At 44.8% G+C, this 18,375-nt stretch overlaps 3 protein-coding genes across 5 annotated transcripts in view; 1 reads left to right on the top strand and 2 right to left on the bottom strand.

Annotated features, from left to right (window-relative positions):
* IQCK (IQ motif containing K) overlaps window positions 1–271 on the bottom strand; it is a 38,901-nt gene extending 38,630 nt beyond the window's left edge. For both annotated transcript variants that reach the window (XM_035131208.2, XM_060282390.1), the window contains exon 1: window positions 126–271. In XM_035131208.2, the coding sequence (XP_034987099.1) occupies window positions 126–171 (46 nt within the window). In that variant the 5' untranslated portion in view covers window positions 172–271. The remainder of the gene's footprint in view (window positions 1–125) is intronic.
* Window positions 202–12,420, top strand: KNOP1 (lysine rich nucleolar protein 1). Its single transcript, XM_060282389.1, has 5 exons — window positions 202–326; window positions 3,137–4,406; window positions 5,443–5,511; window positions 7,155–7,232; window positions 11,048–12,420. The coding sequence occupies exons 2-5, from the start codon at window positions 3,204–3,206 to the stop codon at window positions 11,357–11,359; spliced, it is 1,662 nt and encodes a 553-aa protein (XP_060138372.1). The 5' UTR covers window positions 202–326; window positions 3,137–3,203; the 3' UTR covers window positions 11,360–12,420.
* A 3,298-nt stretch (window positions 12,421–15,718) lies between these two features.
* The window catches only part of VPS35L (VPS35 endosomal protein sorting factor like), an 85,462-nt gene continuing 82,805 nt past the window's right edge, over window positions 15,719–18,375 (bottom strand). For both annotated transcript variants that reach the window (XM_035131197.2, XM_060282388.1), the window contains exons 30-31: window positions 17,801–17,947; window positions 15,719–16,447 (exon numbers count right to left, since the gene is read on the bottom strand). In XM_035131197.2, the coding sequence (XP_034987088.1) occupies window positions 16,349–16,447; window positions 17,801–17,947 (246 nt within the window). In that variant the 3' untranslated portion in view covers window positions 15,719–16,348. The remainder of the gene's footprint in view (window positions 16,448–17,800; window positions 17,948–18,375) is intronic.

Below are 18,375 nucleotides of genomic sequence, written 5' to 3'. Positions count from 1 at the left end.
CGGCCCTGCTCCTAGGGTAGGTCTGGATAGATCACGCCCCCAATTTGCACCGAGGCATTTGCAGAAGATGCGGGCAAAAGGGGGGGGGCAAGCGTGGGGGGTGGGGGGAGAGGAGGGTCTCCCACCTGCGCAGATTTGGTCCCAGAGGTTGGGGGCCGGGAGTTCCTCCATAGCAGCCGCGGCAGGAGGAGGAATTGGGAGCGGTTGCTAGGCAACCTCAAAGCCGGCGGCGGTTTCCCCGCTAGGCCGCGGCGCCTGTTTTTCCTTCCGGGTCAGGCCGAGCGAGGCGAGGTGCTTTTCGCTGCTTTCGAAGAAGCGGCGCCCAGGTAGGGAACTGGGATCGTAGGAGGAGGAGGCAGGCAGGCCAACGGCCCCCGCTTCCCTTCCTCAGGCCAGGTGAGCGGCGGTGGGGTGGGGAGGATAGAGGGAGGGGTCGGTTTCTGAGGGGTGAGGGGAAGCTTTGGCTTCCGTAGGGCTGGGATGCCCGTGACCCCCAAGCTGCGGTGCGGTGGGGTGGGGTGGGGTGGGGGAAGAACTGCGGCCTTCCAGATCCTGCCGGCCTCCCGGCTCTCCTCACTCCCAGGCCGCGTGGCTCATGGCCGAGGCTGCCGTGGGAGGAGTTGGGAGTCCTGCAAAATCAGGAGAGTCCTGGTGTCCATGTCATTTCTTTTTCTTTTATTTTTATACCGCCCTTCATCCGAGGGTCTCAAGGCGGCTTGCGGCAGAAAAAACAACAACCCAGGAATGCGTAACATAATAAACAAAATAATCACACCCACACTTTTTTTTTGGAAAGGCCACAGGTGGTTTAAGTAAGTAGCCAAAGGCCTGGGAGAAGAGGAACATTTTCTCCAATCAGAATCAGAAGAATCTTTATTTTGCATCAGCCACTAGTCATAGCAATAAAATAAAATAAAACGTACTGAAGAGAGAGGTGAAAACTTAACTATAGAAAATACATTTTGGGGGGGGGGGTTACATCAATAATCAAATAATAGACCTTATTCTAAATGCCCCCCCAAAAAACCTTGCAGTTTTTGCTGTCACCTGATCATCTTGATCTGCTAAAAAGAAAGGGCACAGTAGCAATAATTGGGTGGCCTGGCATAGACAATAATAGAGGGGTAATAACATCGAATCTTTATAAAGAGTGCAAGACAGAAGCATATGAGCCACTGACTCAATTCTGCACGCCTAAAGAGATGTAACAAAGTATGGTTTTAAAAGTATGGTCGTGATTTATTTATTTTTCAATTTTATTGTTTTGTCTTTTTGTAAACAGCTTTAAAAAGAACGAACAAGCAGTGTATAAATTGTATGAAAATAAATAAGCCTCTCTGGGGGGCAGTGTTCCACAAATGGAACCACTACAGAAAAGACTCATTCTACCCCCTCCACCTCTTCTCCCGTTTTTCTTCCTAATGTAACACTAATGTCTCAACAAATGAAACGGACCTGTAGAAAATGTAACTTTAAAAAGGAGACATTGCACATACTTTTGTAAACAAAGAAATCTTTAATAAAAAAATTACTTAAAAAGAAAAGACTTGTTCTTCAGTTGCCGCTCCTGGTTTGAGACCAGGATACCTAAAATATTGTCACACCCCTTATATGCCCAGCCAGTCACTGTGCTCTTCAGAAGAGAGCCTCATGCAGGTACCATCTTTACAGGAGGTCCTTTAGCGTGGTGGCATCCCCCCCCTTTGAACTCTAACCCTAACCCTAACCCTAACCCTAACCTACTAGGCAGGTGCTGCCTCTGCTGCCTTGTTGACCATCCAACAAGCCTTTTAAATGGAGGTCTTTATTCCAGCCTGCATCAGAACTATTTTCACCTGTGCTTTTTATAAAAAATATGAAGTTGCTTTTAATTGTTTTCTATGTAGAACTGTTTTCGATTATCTTTACACTTGCGTAGGGTTTTAACTGTTTTATTTGCTTTATATTCACATATTTTATTGCTGTAAGTCACCTTGTGGTGAAGGAAAAGGAATAAATCTTATCTAATAAATAAGGGTGGGAACACATATTGTTTGTCCACATGGAGATGTGTGATAAGATGGGGAAAATAGACCCAATATGTATGAAATGTTCATGAATATGTGCCTTTAACACTATTTTTTTTCTGTATACCTTCCTGCCTGACTCCTTTTGGACTGTTAAACATAAGAACACAAGAGGAGCCATGCTGGATCAGTCCAAGTGCCCATCTATCATAGAATTGTAGGGTTGGAAGGCATCTTATATTTACGGTAGCCATTTGGATGCCTATGGCAAGCAGGACATGTTGTTGTCACCTCAGAAATGGTCATTTAGAGCAGCGTTTCTCAACCGCTGTTCCGCGGCACACTAGTGTGCCGCGAGACGCTGGCTGGTGTGCCGCGACGTGTGGCGACGAGAAGGGCGATTTGCATTGTCACGTGCCGGAAAGCAATATTTCTCCTCCTCTTTCCCAAAGCTCAGTGCAAACGAGCCTGGCGGCCGCCAATATACAACGCTGACCCGCTGGAAAGCAATATTTGGCAAGTGTTTCTTACAGTCATAATTATAATATAGGGCGGCACAGAGTTAATTTTTAAAACTTTTTTAATGGTGGTGTGCCTCGTGATTTTTTTCACAGAACAAGTGTGCCGTGGCCCAAAAAAGGTTGAGAAACACTGATTTAGAGGCCTGTTCCTCTGATTCTATAGTACATACAGAAATCATGACTAGTTGCCATTGACCACCTTATCCTTCATGAAATTGCATAATTCCCATTTAAAGCTATCTAAATTGGCTGTATGCCCACAGTCTGTTGTAACAAAGAATGTCACTGGAATTGCTTGCAATGAAGGACAGTGCTACTTATTTAACTTATTTAAGAGTATAGAGATCATCTGCTTCCCCTGCAACAGAAAATGTGTCAAGCATGGAAATAGCTGCCAAAAAAGAGAGACCATGTTTCAAGTTGCTGATAAATTATTAGTAGCCTAATGTGTTTCAGCAGGGAAAAAAATTATTCTTCTCATGGGGGAAGGGAGAGAGGAGCACACAAACCTGGAGGGAGGCTAAGCTTGTTCACATCTTGCTAAACTATAATGATACCACTATAGTAAGTTACTACTTGGTAAATGGGTGTCTGCTTTTTGTTTTTCAGAATAGTCATAAAGGATGCAAAGAACAAAACTGATAAATCTGTGCAGATAAATAATAAAGTTAACGCTATGGTTAGAAACCAGACAGTTGTTGCAATAGAAGAAAATGGCTATTATGATTTACAAACCAAAGTCAAGGCAAAGAAAAAGAAGTGCTTGGTAAATGGAGAGGGTTCAGATCAGATAGATTCAATGAAGAAAAATGCTTCCAAATTGAAGAGCAAAGGTTGTACAAACCTTCCCATTGTTATAGAAAGCAGTTCATATTCAGAATTATTAAATGAAACTGATGAAATGCCTAAGAAGCTCAAGAGAAAAGGAACACAAAGATTTTCTTGTGATCAAGATGGTGATTGTGAGATTTCTAGTAAAGAGCTGCCAATAGAACAGCAGGAAGCCACTATTTTCATTAGTAAGAAACGCAAAAGGGATATTACAGACAGTGGTGGAATTGGTGATGGATTTCCTGCAAAGAAAAAGAAAAAACACAAACCTGCTCACTGTGTAATACAACTTAGTGGAGAAGATGAGGATGAGCCTGTAAGACACATCTCCAAAAAACAAAAAAACATTTCTCAGGAGACTATGTTTCATGACGGAAAAAAGATTCAGACAGGTGACAGGGATATTGTCAAGGAAAAAAAAGTTTGCTGTTTAAAAGAAAAAGGTATCGCCAACACTGAACACCAGTTAGAAGAAGAATTTGGTTATATGAGGAGATCTCTTGCTTTTCAACAGATTCTAGAGGGCACAACCAATGTATCAGAAGAAGAAAGCAAAGTAATGAAGAAGAAGAGGAAGAAAAAGAAAAGAAAGCAACCTCTTCTGACATTAGAGGATAACCAGGACAATCAGTCTGGTGTTTCTATTGAAAGCCAACCAAAACAAAAATCTAAAAGAAAGCCAAGCGATGGCAAGGAGAAAACGGGTCTGATCTCAAACTCTGAACAAGACAGCAAAGTGAAGAAGAAGAAAATGAAGAAGAGGAAAACCCAGACCAAAGTTGAAAGCGATCATTCAGCTCTCTTGGAGGATGATGGAGATGTGGCTACAAATGAGAGCTGGTCAGCAACAAAGAGGACTAAGAACGCCCCCAAATCCAAAAAGGCACAAGACCATGTAGTGAGCTGGGAAGATGGCAGATCTGAAAATGACAGCAGGCAGCACATCAAGAAGAAGAAGAAGAAGAAAAAGGACCGGGAGAACAGAGGCTCCAAAGCCTGTGGAGAAGAGCCCAGTTTCAAGAAAGCAAAGATTAAACAAGAACCAAAGGTAGTTTCTAAATAGAACTTACTATTTGCCATTTCTTATGTAGTTTGTTTTTATCCCACCTGTCCTCCAGTAAGGTCAGAGTGTCATGTGTGATTCTGCTTCCCTCTCCCTTGCCCTCCCCTGCCCCCATTTTAGCACCACGAGAGCCTGATGGAGTAGGTTGGGTTGGGCTGGGCTGGAAAAGTGTAGCTCACCCAAAATTCATGGCTGAATGAGGATTTGAAACTTTTAGCATTCTTTGAGAATGTCAGTAAGTACAGTATATAAGTAGGGGTGACCCAGTCAACATTGTGTCTTTAAATTTTTGAAAACCTTTTGTCATAAAGCTCCTCACCAAAGACTTTTGGGATAAGAGGACAGGTTCAATAAACTTGGAAGCAGAGAGTAGAAATAAATACACAGTTCTTACAATGGAGGAATGTAAGAAGTAGGGCTTTCAAATCCCCACTCATGTTTGAGTGGGGATTTGAACCCCAGTGTCTCAGGTCCTACTCTGACATTCCAAGCACTATGCCACACACGTTCTTTGGGGCGGTAATGACCCCTCCTTTCAGTTATCTGTTCTTTCTCTGCTACCACAATAATGTGGTGATACTCGCCAACTTGGACAGCGTTAAAGGGAGATCAGACAAATTTGTGAAGGATAAGGCTGTTGGTGACTAATAGACATATGATAGCTTTCTTGCTTCCAATATCAGATGTGGTATGTATTCAGACACCAGTTGCTGGAGATTACGAGTGTGAGGGTGTTTATTGTACTCCTGTTCTGTTTGTGGGCTTCCTGTTGCCATCTTTTTGGCCACCGTGGGAACGGAATTTTGGGCTAGATGGGCTTTTGGTCTGATCTTATCTTGGCCAGTAACTTCATGAAAAGATGGCAGGGCTCCAATAGCCATTCTGTGCTAGTTTTAACTTTTCCTTTAATCTTCCATTTTTATACCATTCTTTTGGTGTAATGTGGAATGCTAACCATATCACACTTAAACATGAGCGGATTTTCCCGGTGATACTCAAAATATGTGCTCTTGTTTTTCAGGAAGGGGATGAAGAAATAAAAGTGGTGGCATTTAAGAAAGGAAACTGTGACGAAATACAAATAGACAAGGTACAACCTTATTCTTTTGTGGCTCTTTTGGAGTCTTATTGTGGCACATATTAGGCTGATTTGGATAATGTTCTGTGTGTGGCTCACATGGAAGTGGTGAAGCAGGATCTCATCTGCACGTCCTGCCCTCTGGGGATGCCCATCTTGGGCTATGCCAGACTTTTATGTGCTGCTTCCCAGTTTCATTCGGGTTATTATTATTATTTATTATTATTATTTATACCCCGCCCATCTGGCTGGGTTTTCCCCCGCCACTCTGGGCGGCTTCCAACAAATACCAAAATACATTAAAATATCACAGATTAAAAAACTTCCCTAAACAGGGCTGCCTTTAGGTGTTTTCTAAATGTCAGGTCGTTGTTTATCTCCTTGATGGGAGGGCGTTCCACAGGGCGGGCGCCACTATGTGACTATGTGGCTCAGACTTACATAGGTTGTGGATTATGCTCCTAGTCATTATGACTTGATTTATATACCACATTTTCCACAAGAACATCTGCATTTAAAGCATTTCACATAAAAAACAGTAACTGATTGATCAGCCATAGTTTAGACAATCAAACTGCGATGAGTTTGGGGCTCACACAAAGATGGAAGAGTGGGAAGCGAGGGCATGTAGCCTCAGAGTTGACAAAGCTTGTTCCCACCAGTCACATATAACCCATAAACTGTAGTTTAATCGGTCATCTGAACCAAGGTGTTGTTTGGGCAACTCCAGTGTGAGAGAAGTGGTGGTTTTAGGATAAGATTGAATGATCATCTGTAAATTGAACTACATCAAGAAGGGGGTCTGTTATCTAGCAGGTAATTGTATTTCACGAGTCTAACCATGGAGGGACTCAGCTTCAGGCACCACCTGCAGTTCTGCTGCTTTGGCCACCTATTCTTGCTCCGTGGTAGTTCTGTAATTCTGGGCAAAGCATCAGATGTGCAAAGCCAGCCTTACTCCCCAAGTGCTGGATTCAAATGTGTCGATCCTTCATGAATGAGATGAGCTTAGAAGTCCTGAGGCTTTCAGTTTTGTCCTCTCCCCACCTACACCTGCTCTTCTTTTCTAGTTTCCTGGTCTTCCTGATAAGCCTCCTTTGTTTTGTCAAGTTTACTTGCACTTAAAAAAAAATGGCTACAGGCACCTACTTTAGAACAGGAAAGTGGCATTTCAAGCACTCTGGAAATGTATCCAGGAGGCAGTGGGAAGGTTGCCCATCTCTGATGCAAGGGAATTTTGAAACTGGAGTAGCTGGCTGGGGAGGGCAACTGGATAATGCCAAAAGGGTTCAAAATGTCTGATTGTTTCCATGGATGTTTTATCATCCCTCCTTCATTGCCACTCTTTTCCATGTACACAGTTTGAGGTCATCCACTACCTGTAGTGTTCTCAGAGCCAATTAAATGCAGCCTCCCAGTCTTTAAAACATCCTTTCTGTGCATTTGTGTATTTGAGAACTGCTTGTCTTGCAGATGCTTTTTGCCTTTGCAAATTCTTGTTTGCATAAAAGGGTTGAAATTGTGCCTTTTCTTTCCTGCAAGTAACATTTTGGACACTTCTCCCCTCAACTTCTTGACGTTTCTAACCAGTTTTACAATCAAATGATATATTTTTTTGCCCTCATGTACATATCTTTCCCATTTTTCCATGCCAGTTGAGACGGCAGGCTCTCCAAGAAGAGATTGACAGGGAATCTGGCAAAATGAAGACTGTCAAGGAAGAGGGAGAATCGGTAAGCATGAGCTCTCCAAGAGCCCAGGTAGCAAAGACAAAGCAGCCCTCCACTGTGGTTGGCTTGTGATGCTAGTCATGTCTGTGGTTTGGCACACCAAGCTCTCATCTGATTGGAAACTTGAGGTCATGCTGTATAACAAATGAGTCCAGTCTTTAGAGATGCTGAAAGCAGAGCACTCTGACCTCCAGAAAACTGTAATTCCAGTTGTTAAGCCTGAAAAATAGCATTTTTGCTCCGATAGTCCCTTAAGGGAATTAGTTGTGATATCTTTGCTGTAGAAATTTTGTGTGTTTGTTTGTTTCTATTTGCTGTGGAATATTAATAACAGTAGCCCTTGGACATAGCTGTCACCCTCTGATTAGCACTGCCATGTTTCTTCTCTCCTTAACTGCAAAAGATGACCAGTCAGAGGTAGAGAATCTGAGGGAGCTTACCTTTTCCCTGCATTTAGTGGACTGCATCATCTAATACTCTCAAGTGCAGGAGGCAATTGCCCCCTTTGAAGAATGTGGTCCCCAAATCCCTGGCGGAAATGAGCTAGGCTATCTTGGGAGCTGGAGTAATGGCACTATTGAGGTTCTCTGTCTTTGCTGACTTAGATGGGGAAATTGAGTCTTAAATTGCCAAGAGGTCCCACTGAGGGATGTTAAAAGGTTTCTGTACTTTAGGTGAATAGGCCATCTCGGGTATGGATTGGCATCTGCTCACATTAGAAGTCCAGCTGTCTCAAAGGGCCACTTCACACATGACAGATTTACTCCCTGAGTTATCACTTCTTTGTAAGAGCATAAGAAGAGCCTCTGTTGGATCAGGCCAGTGGCCCATTTGATCCAGCATCCTGCTCTCATAATGGGAATCCAGATGCCTATTGGAACCATGCAAGCAGGAGCTGAACTGCACTCTCCCCATTTGTGATTCCTACTAACTGATATTCAGAGATGTAGTGCCTCCAACAGTGAAAGTATGCCTAGTCTAAAGGTAAGTGCTGAAAATCAGCTGGTCTGCCTCTGGTCACTGCCTGGATGGTAGACTTGAGAGCGCTACTTTTGCTGCCTTGGCTAGTCCTATTCAGTTATAGTATCATAGAATTGTAGAGGTGGAAGGGGGACCCCCAAGGACCATCTAGTTCAACCCTCAGCAGTTCAGGAATCACAGCTAAAGAACCCCTTACAGATGGCAATTCAACATCTGGTTATAAGCCTCTAGTGGAGATTCTACTAGAGTCCACAATCTTTTGCCCAATGTGGCACTTGAACCCACAATCCACCAAGATAGCCCATTCCCCTGTCAAATAGGTCTTGCCATCAGAAAGTTATTCCTAGTGACTGCTAGGATAGCTCAGTCAGTAGAGCATGAGACTATTCATCTCAGGATTGTGGGTTCAAGTGCTACATTGGGCAAAAGATTGTTGCATTTCAAGGGATTGGACTAGATGACCCTCGTGCTGCCTTCAGACTCTACAATTCTAAGTTTAGTTGGAATCTTCTTGTAATCTGAATCCATTGGTATAGATACTACCGTCTAGAGCAGGCTTCCTCAAACTCGGCCCTCCAGATGTTTTTGGCCTACAACTCCCATGATCCCTAGCTAGCAGGACCAGTGGATAGGGATGATGGGAATTGTAGTCTCAAAACATTTAGAGGGCAGAGTTTGAGGAAGCCTGGTCTAGAGCAGCAGAAAACAAGCTTGCTCCATCTTCATTTGACACCCCTTCAGATACTTGAAGGTGTCGGTTTCCTCTCAAGTCTTCTCTTCTCCAGGCTAAATATACCCAGCTCCTTCAACTGTTTCCCATAAGGCTTGGTTTCCATCGTGGTCATCCTCCTCTGCAAATGTTGCAGTTTGTCGTTAAAACTGTAATGCCAGGTGGATGCTGGCAACCTCTAAAAGAGTTGTAGGGTATTTCAGGTGAAGGAGGCTGGACATTTTTATTTTTAGTTTTTGGTAAATGCCCAGTTGTGCTTTAAACGTGCTGTAGAATTGTCTAGATGGCTGTAGAATTGTCCTCCAGCTGACATTTATGCAGGGAATCCCAATCCCTTGGTGACGGCCTATCAGAATGCATTAGCACCTGGAAGAACAGGAGTGACAGAGCCCAATGGCAAGCTTCACAAAAAGCCAGCTAAAAAGGGTAGGGAAAAATAAAGACATGTTGGAGAGCTGCTCGGAGTTAACCTCCAAAATTGCAGGGTTTGGAAAAGCTGTTATTACGCCTGCATGAATCTCACCACCACCACCGCTAAGTAGAATTAATTGTTTGTAAGCTGACATGTCTGGGTGCAGAAGCTGAGAATGGAGGAAGTCTAGACAATTGGAAAGAAGAGTTGGGCATGGTAGGAAAGGAAAAACCAGACGGCAGTGGTTCAGAGAACATCTCCCGTAGGACTTGCGTCTTTCTGTTGGTTCCTTGGATATGCCTGGTGGGCTGTCACTGCCTCTTTTGTTTTGACTGCTGTTGCTGTCACCTACTGATGGTGAGAGGAAGCAGTGGGAGGGATTGGGGGGTGGGAGGGAGAGACAGTGCATGTGTGCGTGAATGTGGGGAGGGGGGTGGAAAGGAAGGGCAAAACAAGGAGAACATTTCTTCTCTTGAATCATCTTTCCCTCTTATATGCCCAACAGAGCACTGCGCTCTGCAGGTGAGGCCCTCCTCCAGATACCGCCTTATCCGGACATCGTACAATGTAGGAACCAGGCCTTTAGCATGGCACTTACGCTTTGTAACTCCCTCTATTTACATATCAGATAGGCAGTCTCACTTGTCTTTTTTGGCACCCATTTCCTCTTCCAAACGAGCCACTTAAAGGGAGATTGTAATCCCAATCTTTATTTGTGTTGGACTTGAAATTGTTTTAACACAACGCTTTTATTATCTTGATGTTTTTACTGTTAAGTGGCTTTGGGCTGGTTTAAGGGAAGTGATTCATAACTAAATAGATGCATAGGAAGCTGCCTTATTGTCCATCTAGCCCAGTATTAGCTATTCTGACTGGCCGTGGCTCTTCAGGTCTCAGAAAAGGGCGTCTAACCCCCTTTCCTGCTTCCTGACCCTTTTAAAGAGATTGAGTCTGGGACCCTGTGTCTGCAAAGCACATACTCCACCACTGAGCCAGGCGTGGGGAACCACTGACCCTCCAGATACTGCGGAACTACAACACTCACCATCCCTGGCCATTGCTTGTACTGGCTGGGCTGCTGGGAATTGTTGTTCGGCAGCACCTGGAGAGCCAAATGTTCCTCCCACCTGCACTAAGCTGTTACTAGTTCTGGCCTGTGCCTCTTTGCCTCCTGCAGCTTCCTCACTTATTTGCATTGATATATTTATATAGACAATCCTGTACTTTGCAGAAGGTATGCTTACTGAGATGCATCCTCTGCTGTCTTGCTCAGGCCATAAGTCATGTGCCATCTTCTAGCATGAAAAGACAGTGCAGTGCCCGCTACATATTTTATTTAATATTTATAGAGTGGGAAAAGGATAGAAAAATAAACATTTCAGAGGCCTGTCTGTGTTAAGAACTTTCAGGTAGCATCTGAAAGGAGGCAGGGGGCATTCCTGTCAATCCTCTTGTGGCAGGGAGTTCCACAGGGCAGGGCTTGGTCCCTAGTAAAGGCCGATTGAAGCTCAGGGGTGTGAGGAGCCACCATCAGACAATCTTAGTGATTGAGTTGGAGCACTGTGAACGTGTACCCCAGCATCACACTGTTCTTCTGTTGTTTTCCTTCTTTGGCTATAACCTGCATTTGGTTGGCTAATAAACTTGATTTAGGTCCTTTGGGGCACTAATCCACCCTTGTCCCTTGCACTTCAGGATGCCTATTTTGGCCAGTGGACCACAGCGACCTTTGAAAATTCAGAGCAAAAAAACAAGTTTCTCCGGCTGATGGGTGGATTTAAGAAGGTTTCCGTGCCAGTCCAAGGTCCTCCAGCACATGCCTCCAAGCTGAACATGGCTCTGGACAAGAGCAAAGAGCAGAACCTGCAGCAGAAGCTACAGACTGAATTTGAGAAGGCGTTAGCTTGGAAGCACCACAGAGGCATTGGCCTTGGATTTCAGCCTCCCATTCAGAAGCAGGTGCACATAGATAAATTTGCATCAAGATCTATAAAATTTGAAGACTGAGCTATCGGGGAGGCTTTCCTAAATCATGTTTGGTTTCCTTAACAGTGTTTCTTGTGGGGGTGGGGGTCAGGGGGGAGAACAACATTTGTTGGAATGACTAAGAATGCCAGCAGGCATCAGATTTTTTTAAAAAATGTCGGTGGCTAAATGACCTCTCAGCATAATCGTTGGATTTGTTCGTGTATTTCAGACAGGTAAAAAAAATCTCAAATATCTTTATCCCATTACCTTTTTGGCAGCTGGTGGTTGTAAAGGTCAAACTTCATTTTTGAAATGTTCATTAGACTAGCTGTTGGGGGAGGTATGGACATGAAGTTATTGGTCATTTAATGGACTGTCTGTTCACCCTGGCACCCTTTGCTTCCAAGCTTTTCAGTAGCCTGGAGCACTGGTGTTAGACCCACAGTAGTGACAGAATGCCCAAAGCTAAAGAGTTGAGGAGAGACGTGGGTCTGAACAGGCTGAAGCAGCAGAAGCTGGGCTAACTATGTCTTACTGTGCCAAAAAGCTGAACAAAACATATCCAGAATTGAAATGTCGGCTGCTGCCTTTTGATTGACCCATCTGTTGCCCAATGGTCAGGAGAACATGCAAAGTACAATTTAAATAAGCAGTGCACTTGAAACCCTGTGTCATCTGACTTGGTCAGTCTTCAAGAGACTTTATGAAAAGCCGTGCATAAAATGGTTTGTGCAGCACAGTCCCATTAAGGTTTCACAGGGCGTTTGGGATACTTCCAGCATCCAGGGCTTCTATGTCTAGTCGGTTATTAAAAACAAAAAAACTAAACATCCACAACAAATAGTTGCATGATATGTCTCAAAATATGATCCACCCCTTTTTGGAATAATTACAAAACTTTTTCATCATAGTTGCTTTCTAGGTAAAGTCAGGGGTTCCCAAACTGCTCTGTGGGCCATCAGTGGTCTGCAAAGCTTCATGTGATCCATGGCATATCTGTGGATTTGTGGTTGAAGGCAGCACATCCATCACAGTAAAGATTCATAGTGATTTTTAATTGCATTTTACTGCTGCTTTTGTTTCCTATGTTATTCATTGTATTACAGTTTCACCTGATGTTCACCTGCTGTTAAGCTGTAATGATTGGGTGGTGGAGGTAGGTGAAATAGCTACCGGTAGGAGTAGCTTTGGATCTGGGAACTGTTTAATCCCTTCCTTGTCAGCAGTTTATGCATTCAAGAGTTGTAATCCCACTCTCCCATCCACCTACTTTTTTATCTGTAGGGAGAAAGATACAAGGAACTTCCATCTTTTTCTCGGGGGGGGGGGAGTGGGAAATCTTCTGAATGGACAGGGCAAGGAGTTAAAACAGGCCCTTCTTTTTGTAAGCTTGTTCTTGGTTCAAGCTGAAGCCATGCCAGAGCTGCATAGCTTCTTTTCCCCCTGAAAAGAATTAGCTGGGGGAAACAGCCATGGCTCTTACTGTATGATGAGTTGAAGTTTACTTTCTTACCCTCAGTGAAGTCACAATGAACAGGAAACTCATGACATTACTGTATGGGGCCGCATGTTACAAATCAAAATCACAAGTCAGTCCTGTTCCAGCCTGCACTGTGTAACCCCTGTCCTGCATGGTAGGAAGAGTTGCAATATGCGAGTTGCTTGTTTACATGTTACACCTTCTGGTAACGCCTCTTGCTTTAATGAATGGAGGGGGGAGTGTGCATAGAAAGTAGCCTACTGTGCAAAGGTAAAATTTGTATTAGTCACTCCACCTACTTTTCCTCTGATCCTGCCCACCACCGGTGGCTGGACCACAGCAACACTCCTCACTCCTGCCCATTGGCCAATTAAGAGTCCAACAACATCTGGAGTGTCCAGAATCCTCACAAGCATAAAGCTGCACTCAATAAAACAGAAAGCAGTCCTAATTAAGTGGTGGTTTGAGTTTTGATGAGAGAGTTGATGCTGGTATGCTGAGGGTTGCACAAAGATTGACAGTATGAGTCTCTATTGCCTCAGCCCGGGGGTCGATGGGATTTACCTACCCTTCTGTTGGCTTGCCAGCTGTTGAAGCTGCACTTGTCCCTGTCTCTTTAAGAGCAGTTTGGTCTGTAGGAAGCAGCAACTGGTTCCCCCTCTCTATACCAAGCTGGCAACCTGCCTCGTAGGTGGCCAGATATCTGCAGTAGTTCCAAACCCCAATATTTAATAGGTCAATATTCCTATTAGAGCTGCCATTAAAAAACAACTTTAGTCTAGAAGCCATGAAGTTCCATGTTACTTGTTTGCATAAAACATTCTGCATTGGGTTTGCCCAACTGACTTGTGAGTTGGTTCATATGCAGATATGCCAGATCACACCCATCCCTTCCCTTCCACCTACCACAGACTATTGTGTCCTCACATGGCAATGGTGATGCATCCAAATTGCATTCTGCCCAAAAGATGTTTGCTTGTTCTGCAAGCATAATGGCTTCCCCATAGCTCTTCCCACAGCTTCCTTGGTAGCTGCTATTATTAAGGCAGTAGAATTCTGCTTAGCAAAATGGCTCAGCAAGTCTCAACATTCCCCCTCCCTTTTATACATTATGCACTTACTAAGCCCCTAGCAACCACTCCCTTAACAGCAGCTGACTTGTGATTTGTCGAGTTTTTGAACTCATTCCTAGTTTCTGGCACCCTTGTTCTCTCTGCCTCGTTTTCTTCTGTCCTCAGATGCATGATGCTCCTTCCTACACAACTCATTCTATGTATAAGCAAAGCTTGCAGACAGACAGCTTAATCAACTTGTCTTTCATTGTGTTTCTCTCCATGTTCCACTGAGTATGGGTGGGATTCCATTTGTTTAAGCGGAATTACGAGCAAACCTCTATGGCTATTTTCAATGCAACACCAGCAACAAATATGTTTGGTCCTTCACTACCATGAAGTGACCTCATGGCAGCGATGTCACTGAATGGCACTGTTCAGTGCTTTATTGTAGCAGAAACCTCTTACAATACAGGACCACCAAATCCCAACTTTTTTCCTTGAAAATGAAAGGTCTGGCCAGCAGAGTTATCCTTAAGGGATATTCTAGTAATTGTAGCCCTTACCCTTTTAAAGCTCTTCACAATATTACTGCACCCTGTTTTGGCCCCGGCTTCTCACTGTCACATCTGCTACCCCAATTGCTGCACCCTCAGCTACACAAAGGCCACTTGCTGTTTAACACAGGCCTGATGTAGCAGCCGGATTCCCTGGTACTGCAGAGCCAAAGGGAGGCACACAGGCCTCTGCCAATGGTCAGGGCAACTAAGGGTCACTGGAGGCTGGAGCCTTTGCCTCTGGGAGGAACATCACAGCAAGTCAAGAGCAGCTGCAGGGAGTTTGCTTCCTCCCTCACTGCCAGAAAGGACAACTCTACTGCAACCTCCAGGTGTTCTCTGGCTCGTGCCATGAGCCAGAGAGTTAAAGGCTGCCAAGCCATGGCTATGTTCTACCTCTGCTGGAGCCTGTATGCCTCAGAATACTGGTTGCTGGAGAAAGCGATGTTGCATTCAGGTCCTTATTGGGAGTTCCCATTGGCATCTGGTTGGCCACTGTGAGAACAGGAGGCTGGGCTAAATGAGCCTTTGGCTTAATCCCACAGGCTTGTCTTATGAGGCGGGTTTGCAGAGCTGAGCTTTTGTATTACAACAACTTGTGCTAAACCACCTAGAGCAGGCATCCCCAAACTGCGACCCTCCAGATGTTTTGGCCTACAACTCCCATGATCCCTAGCTAACAGGACCAGTGGTCAGGGATGATGGGAATTGTAGTCCAAAACATCTGGAGGGCCGAAGTTTGGGGATGCCTGACCTAGAGAATCATTCAGTTCAAGGGCTGGTTCAAAAACCTCAAAATAAACAATTATTCTCCCTTTCTGGCCCTGTGTGTGAAACTTTCTCAAATAGAGATGTGGTCTTTATATGTGCATTGCCTCTTTCCCTTCTCAGATCCCTCCTCAAAACTCACCTCTGCATGGCTTTCAGTGTACCTTATATGATCACATCTGTCCACATTCTTCTTTCTTGTGTTTCCCCAAATTGTCTATTTGGAAAGAGCAAGCTCTTTGCGGGCAGGGACATTTCCATTTTTGCCTCTCTAAGGCATCATGTACATTGCTGGTGCTGAACTGAAAAAAGGTACACCCCATCCATTTTAATACGCTGCTTGCCCATTCTCAAAGGGATGTGTTAACTAGTAATTTAAAGAAATTTTTTTTAAAAAAAGCTCAAGCTGCTCACATGGGCTTACAATCAAAAGGCAAATGAAGGCTGGGTTATGCAGCATAATAATAAGTGTGCCTAATGATTACAAAATAGCAGGCTAAGCACTGCTTGCAAAGTTCGGTAATGGGAATGAATACAAATGTGATGTATCCATGATTAGATCTTTTTTTAAATACAGCGATGCACTTTGAGCATAAGCCACCAAAGCTTCTCGGACACATTTGCTTCCAAGTATTTCTCAAGGTCTACCACAAATGCTCAAGAATCTCTCCATTTATATGATGCTTTAAAATAAAAAAAGGCCCAACAGAAAGGTGCTCTGAGAGATGAACACTGAGTAACAGCTCCCTGTTAATCAGATGTACAAGCCCATCTTTCAAAGGCTGCAGCACTCAAAAGACATTGCTCAAACATGCTGGCACAAGTTATCTCTCCTCTTTTCCTTACATCCCCATCAGATTTGGATAGAAAAGTTATTTCCAATCTGAAATTGTAAGATACTGTTTCACCGACCCCAGTTAGCATTTAAATCACCTTTTAATGGTTAGCGGCTGTGCAGTGGGGAAACAAAACCTCATTTCAAAAATGATGGCGCTGTCAGGACACATTTTCCTTCTGTCTCTGACCAAATAAATCTGTCACGCACCAAGGGACTCTACAAAATGAAAAAAAGATATTGAACTCCGATAATAGCCTAAAATGCAGCCTGGAGGGTTTATAGGCCTTAGAGAAGGACCCTCCAGTACATCCAAGTTCAGGAGGCTATGATTTGTCAGGTCCTTGACTGCAGAGGAAGTCGTGCAGCCAGATCGGTAAAATGGCTCAGCTCAGGGTGTTTGCTTTGCTTCTTGATGTATTCCAAGGTTTTGACCTAAGATGGAAAGAAGCGGGGGCGGGGGGAGGGGAATAAACAGTGAAAATCAAGTCCTCTCTCTCTACAGAGAATGTGTATCTGCTTCAGAATGGGTTTGAAACCACTGAACAATGTGGAAGCTTGGCAGTGCTCTAAGCAACATCTGTGGCAGTCCTCAAAAACCAACAAGATGGCAGAGGCTTCCAGAGGTTGGGAGTAGGGCTGGGCGATGTTGGGTTTTCAACATCGCAGTGTATCGCCAGCCAAACACCACAGTTTGGCGATAAACTGTGATGTTGTAAAAAGCTGCATTGGCACCAGCTGGTGAAGTGATGGGTGAAACTGCTAAAGCTCTCATCATGGAAGCTGAGGTGCTTATACCTCAGCACCTCGTGGGCTGTGGCCAATACAACTGGCCCCAGCCTGCTGCTCATCTGGGGGGGGGTGTAAAGCAGGCATAGGCAAACTCGGCCCTCCAGATGTTTTGGGACTACAACTCCCATCATCCTGTTAGCTAGGGATGATGGGAGTTGTAGTCCCAAAACATCCGGAGGGCTGAGTTTGCCGATGCCTATGCCCCCTGAGTGAGCCCTGAGTCCCCTTCCACTCACGTGTGGCCATCCTTGGCCAGGCTCTGCTGGTGGTGGAGAGCTCCTGCCCCCAGCAGAGGCAGCCCTGGTGTCCCTGCCACTCGTGCTCGAGCAGCAAGGACCTTGGGGCTCCTTGGCCAGGCTGCCTCCACCTTCACTGGTATGGGGGGCAAGTGATCTACCTTGCCCGTTCGCCCCCCACTCCCCAAAGACGGACCAGTAACCAAGTGCACAGAGCCTGTTGGGCTTTTTGCATTTAACTGCCTTAGCCTTCCCCTGTGCGGGTGCACTGCCTCTTTCTTCTGAGGGTTGTTCACCCCTGGAGGAAATATGCAGCCCACCGTCCTGGGTGAAGTCCACAAGATGCGGGGTGCAAAGCAGCACCAAAGAGCCCCTACACCGCCTGCCTGCCTTGCATCAGGAGGGTGGGCTCCATCTTTCTGGGAGGAAAGGCGCAGCACTCTCTCCCAGATGAAGGCAGCCAGGCGGTAGCCAAGCACAGCTGCAGCCCCGATCCTGCTCCTACTCGAGTGCAAGCAGGAGCGCGTCCTGGCTCTCAACCGGGAAGGGCAGGCTTTCATTGCCATTTGGTCCCATTTTCCCTCTCTGTAGCTATTTATTTTATAGCTGCCAACTTCTTGCATCTGATGAAGTGGATTCCAGCCCATAAATATTGATGCTACAATAAATCTGTTAAGTCTTTTAAGATGCCGCAAAACTCTCTTGTTCGAATACAAAGGTCACCCCCCCCCCCGCCGCCCAGCCTCAAAATTTGCCTTACCGTAATTTTTGTGTCTGCGTAGCCGTGCCTCTGCGCCAGGTTCCACAAGTTAACAGCGAGCTGGTTGAGTTTGTTGTTTCTCAGGTCTCCATGGGCCAAGATGCTATTGAAGAGGTTGAGGGCCAGCTGGCTCTGCCGCTTTAAAGTCTACAACATTTTAAAACACAGAACTCTTTTAGCAGACAGACATGTAGCTTGCAAGATCATACCCAGAGTTGCAGAGGAGAGGAGAGAATCAACTGGCGAAATGTCGGGCTGCAGATGTTGCATTTCACTGCCATTTGGGCCCATTTTTTTATAGCCTGCACCTATTGATTCACATCTACCTACTGACAATGCCACATCATGCACCTGATGAAGTGGACTCTAGTCCATAAATGTTTGTGCTATGATAAATCAGTATTAAAATTGACACAAGACTTTTTGTTGTTTGGTTACAGACATTCAACTAACAAGTGTCAAATTTTTTGCCTTGTTTTGAGATCAACAGATGTAATGATGGAAATAATACTATTTTTTATTTTTATCATCCGTATGTCATCTTTTGTTTCCAAAGGTAATTGCATTTCCCTTAG

This window comes from Zootoca vivipara, chromosome 14 (genome assembly GCF_963506605.1).
Source record: "Zootoca vivipara chromosome 14, rZooViv1.1, whole genome shotgun sequence".
NCBI classification, from domain to species: domain Eukaryota; kingdom Metazoa; phylum Chordata; class Lepidosauria; order Squamata; family Lacertidae; genus Zootoca; species Zootoca vivipara.
This window is presented reverse-complemented; position numbering and strand designations above follow the sequence as displayed.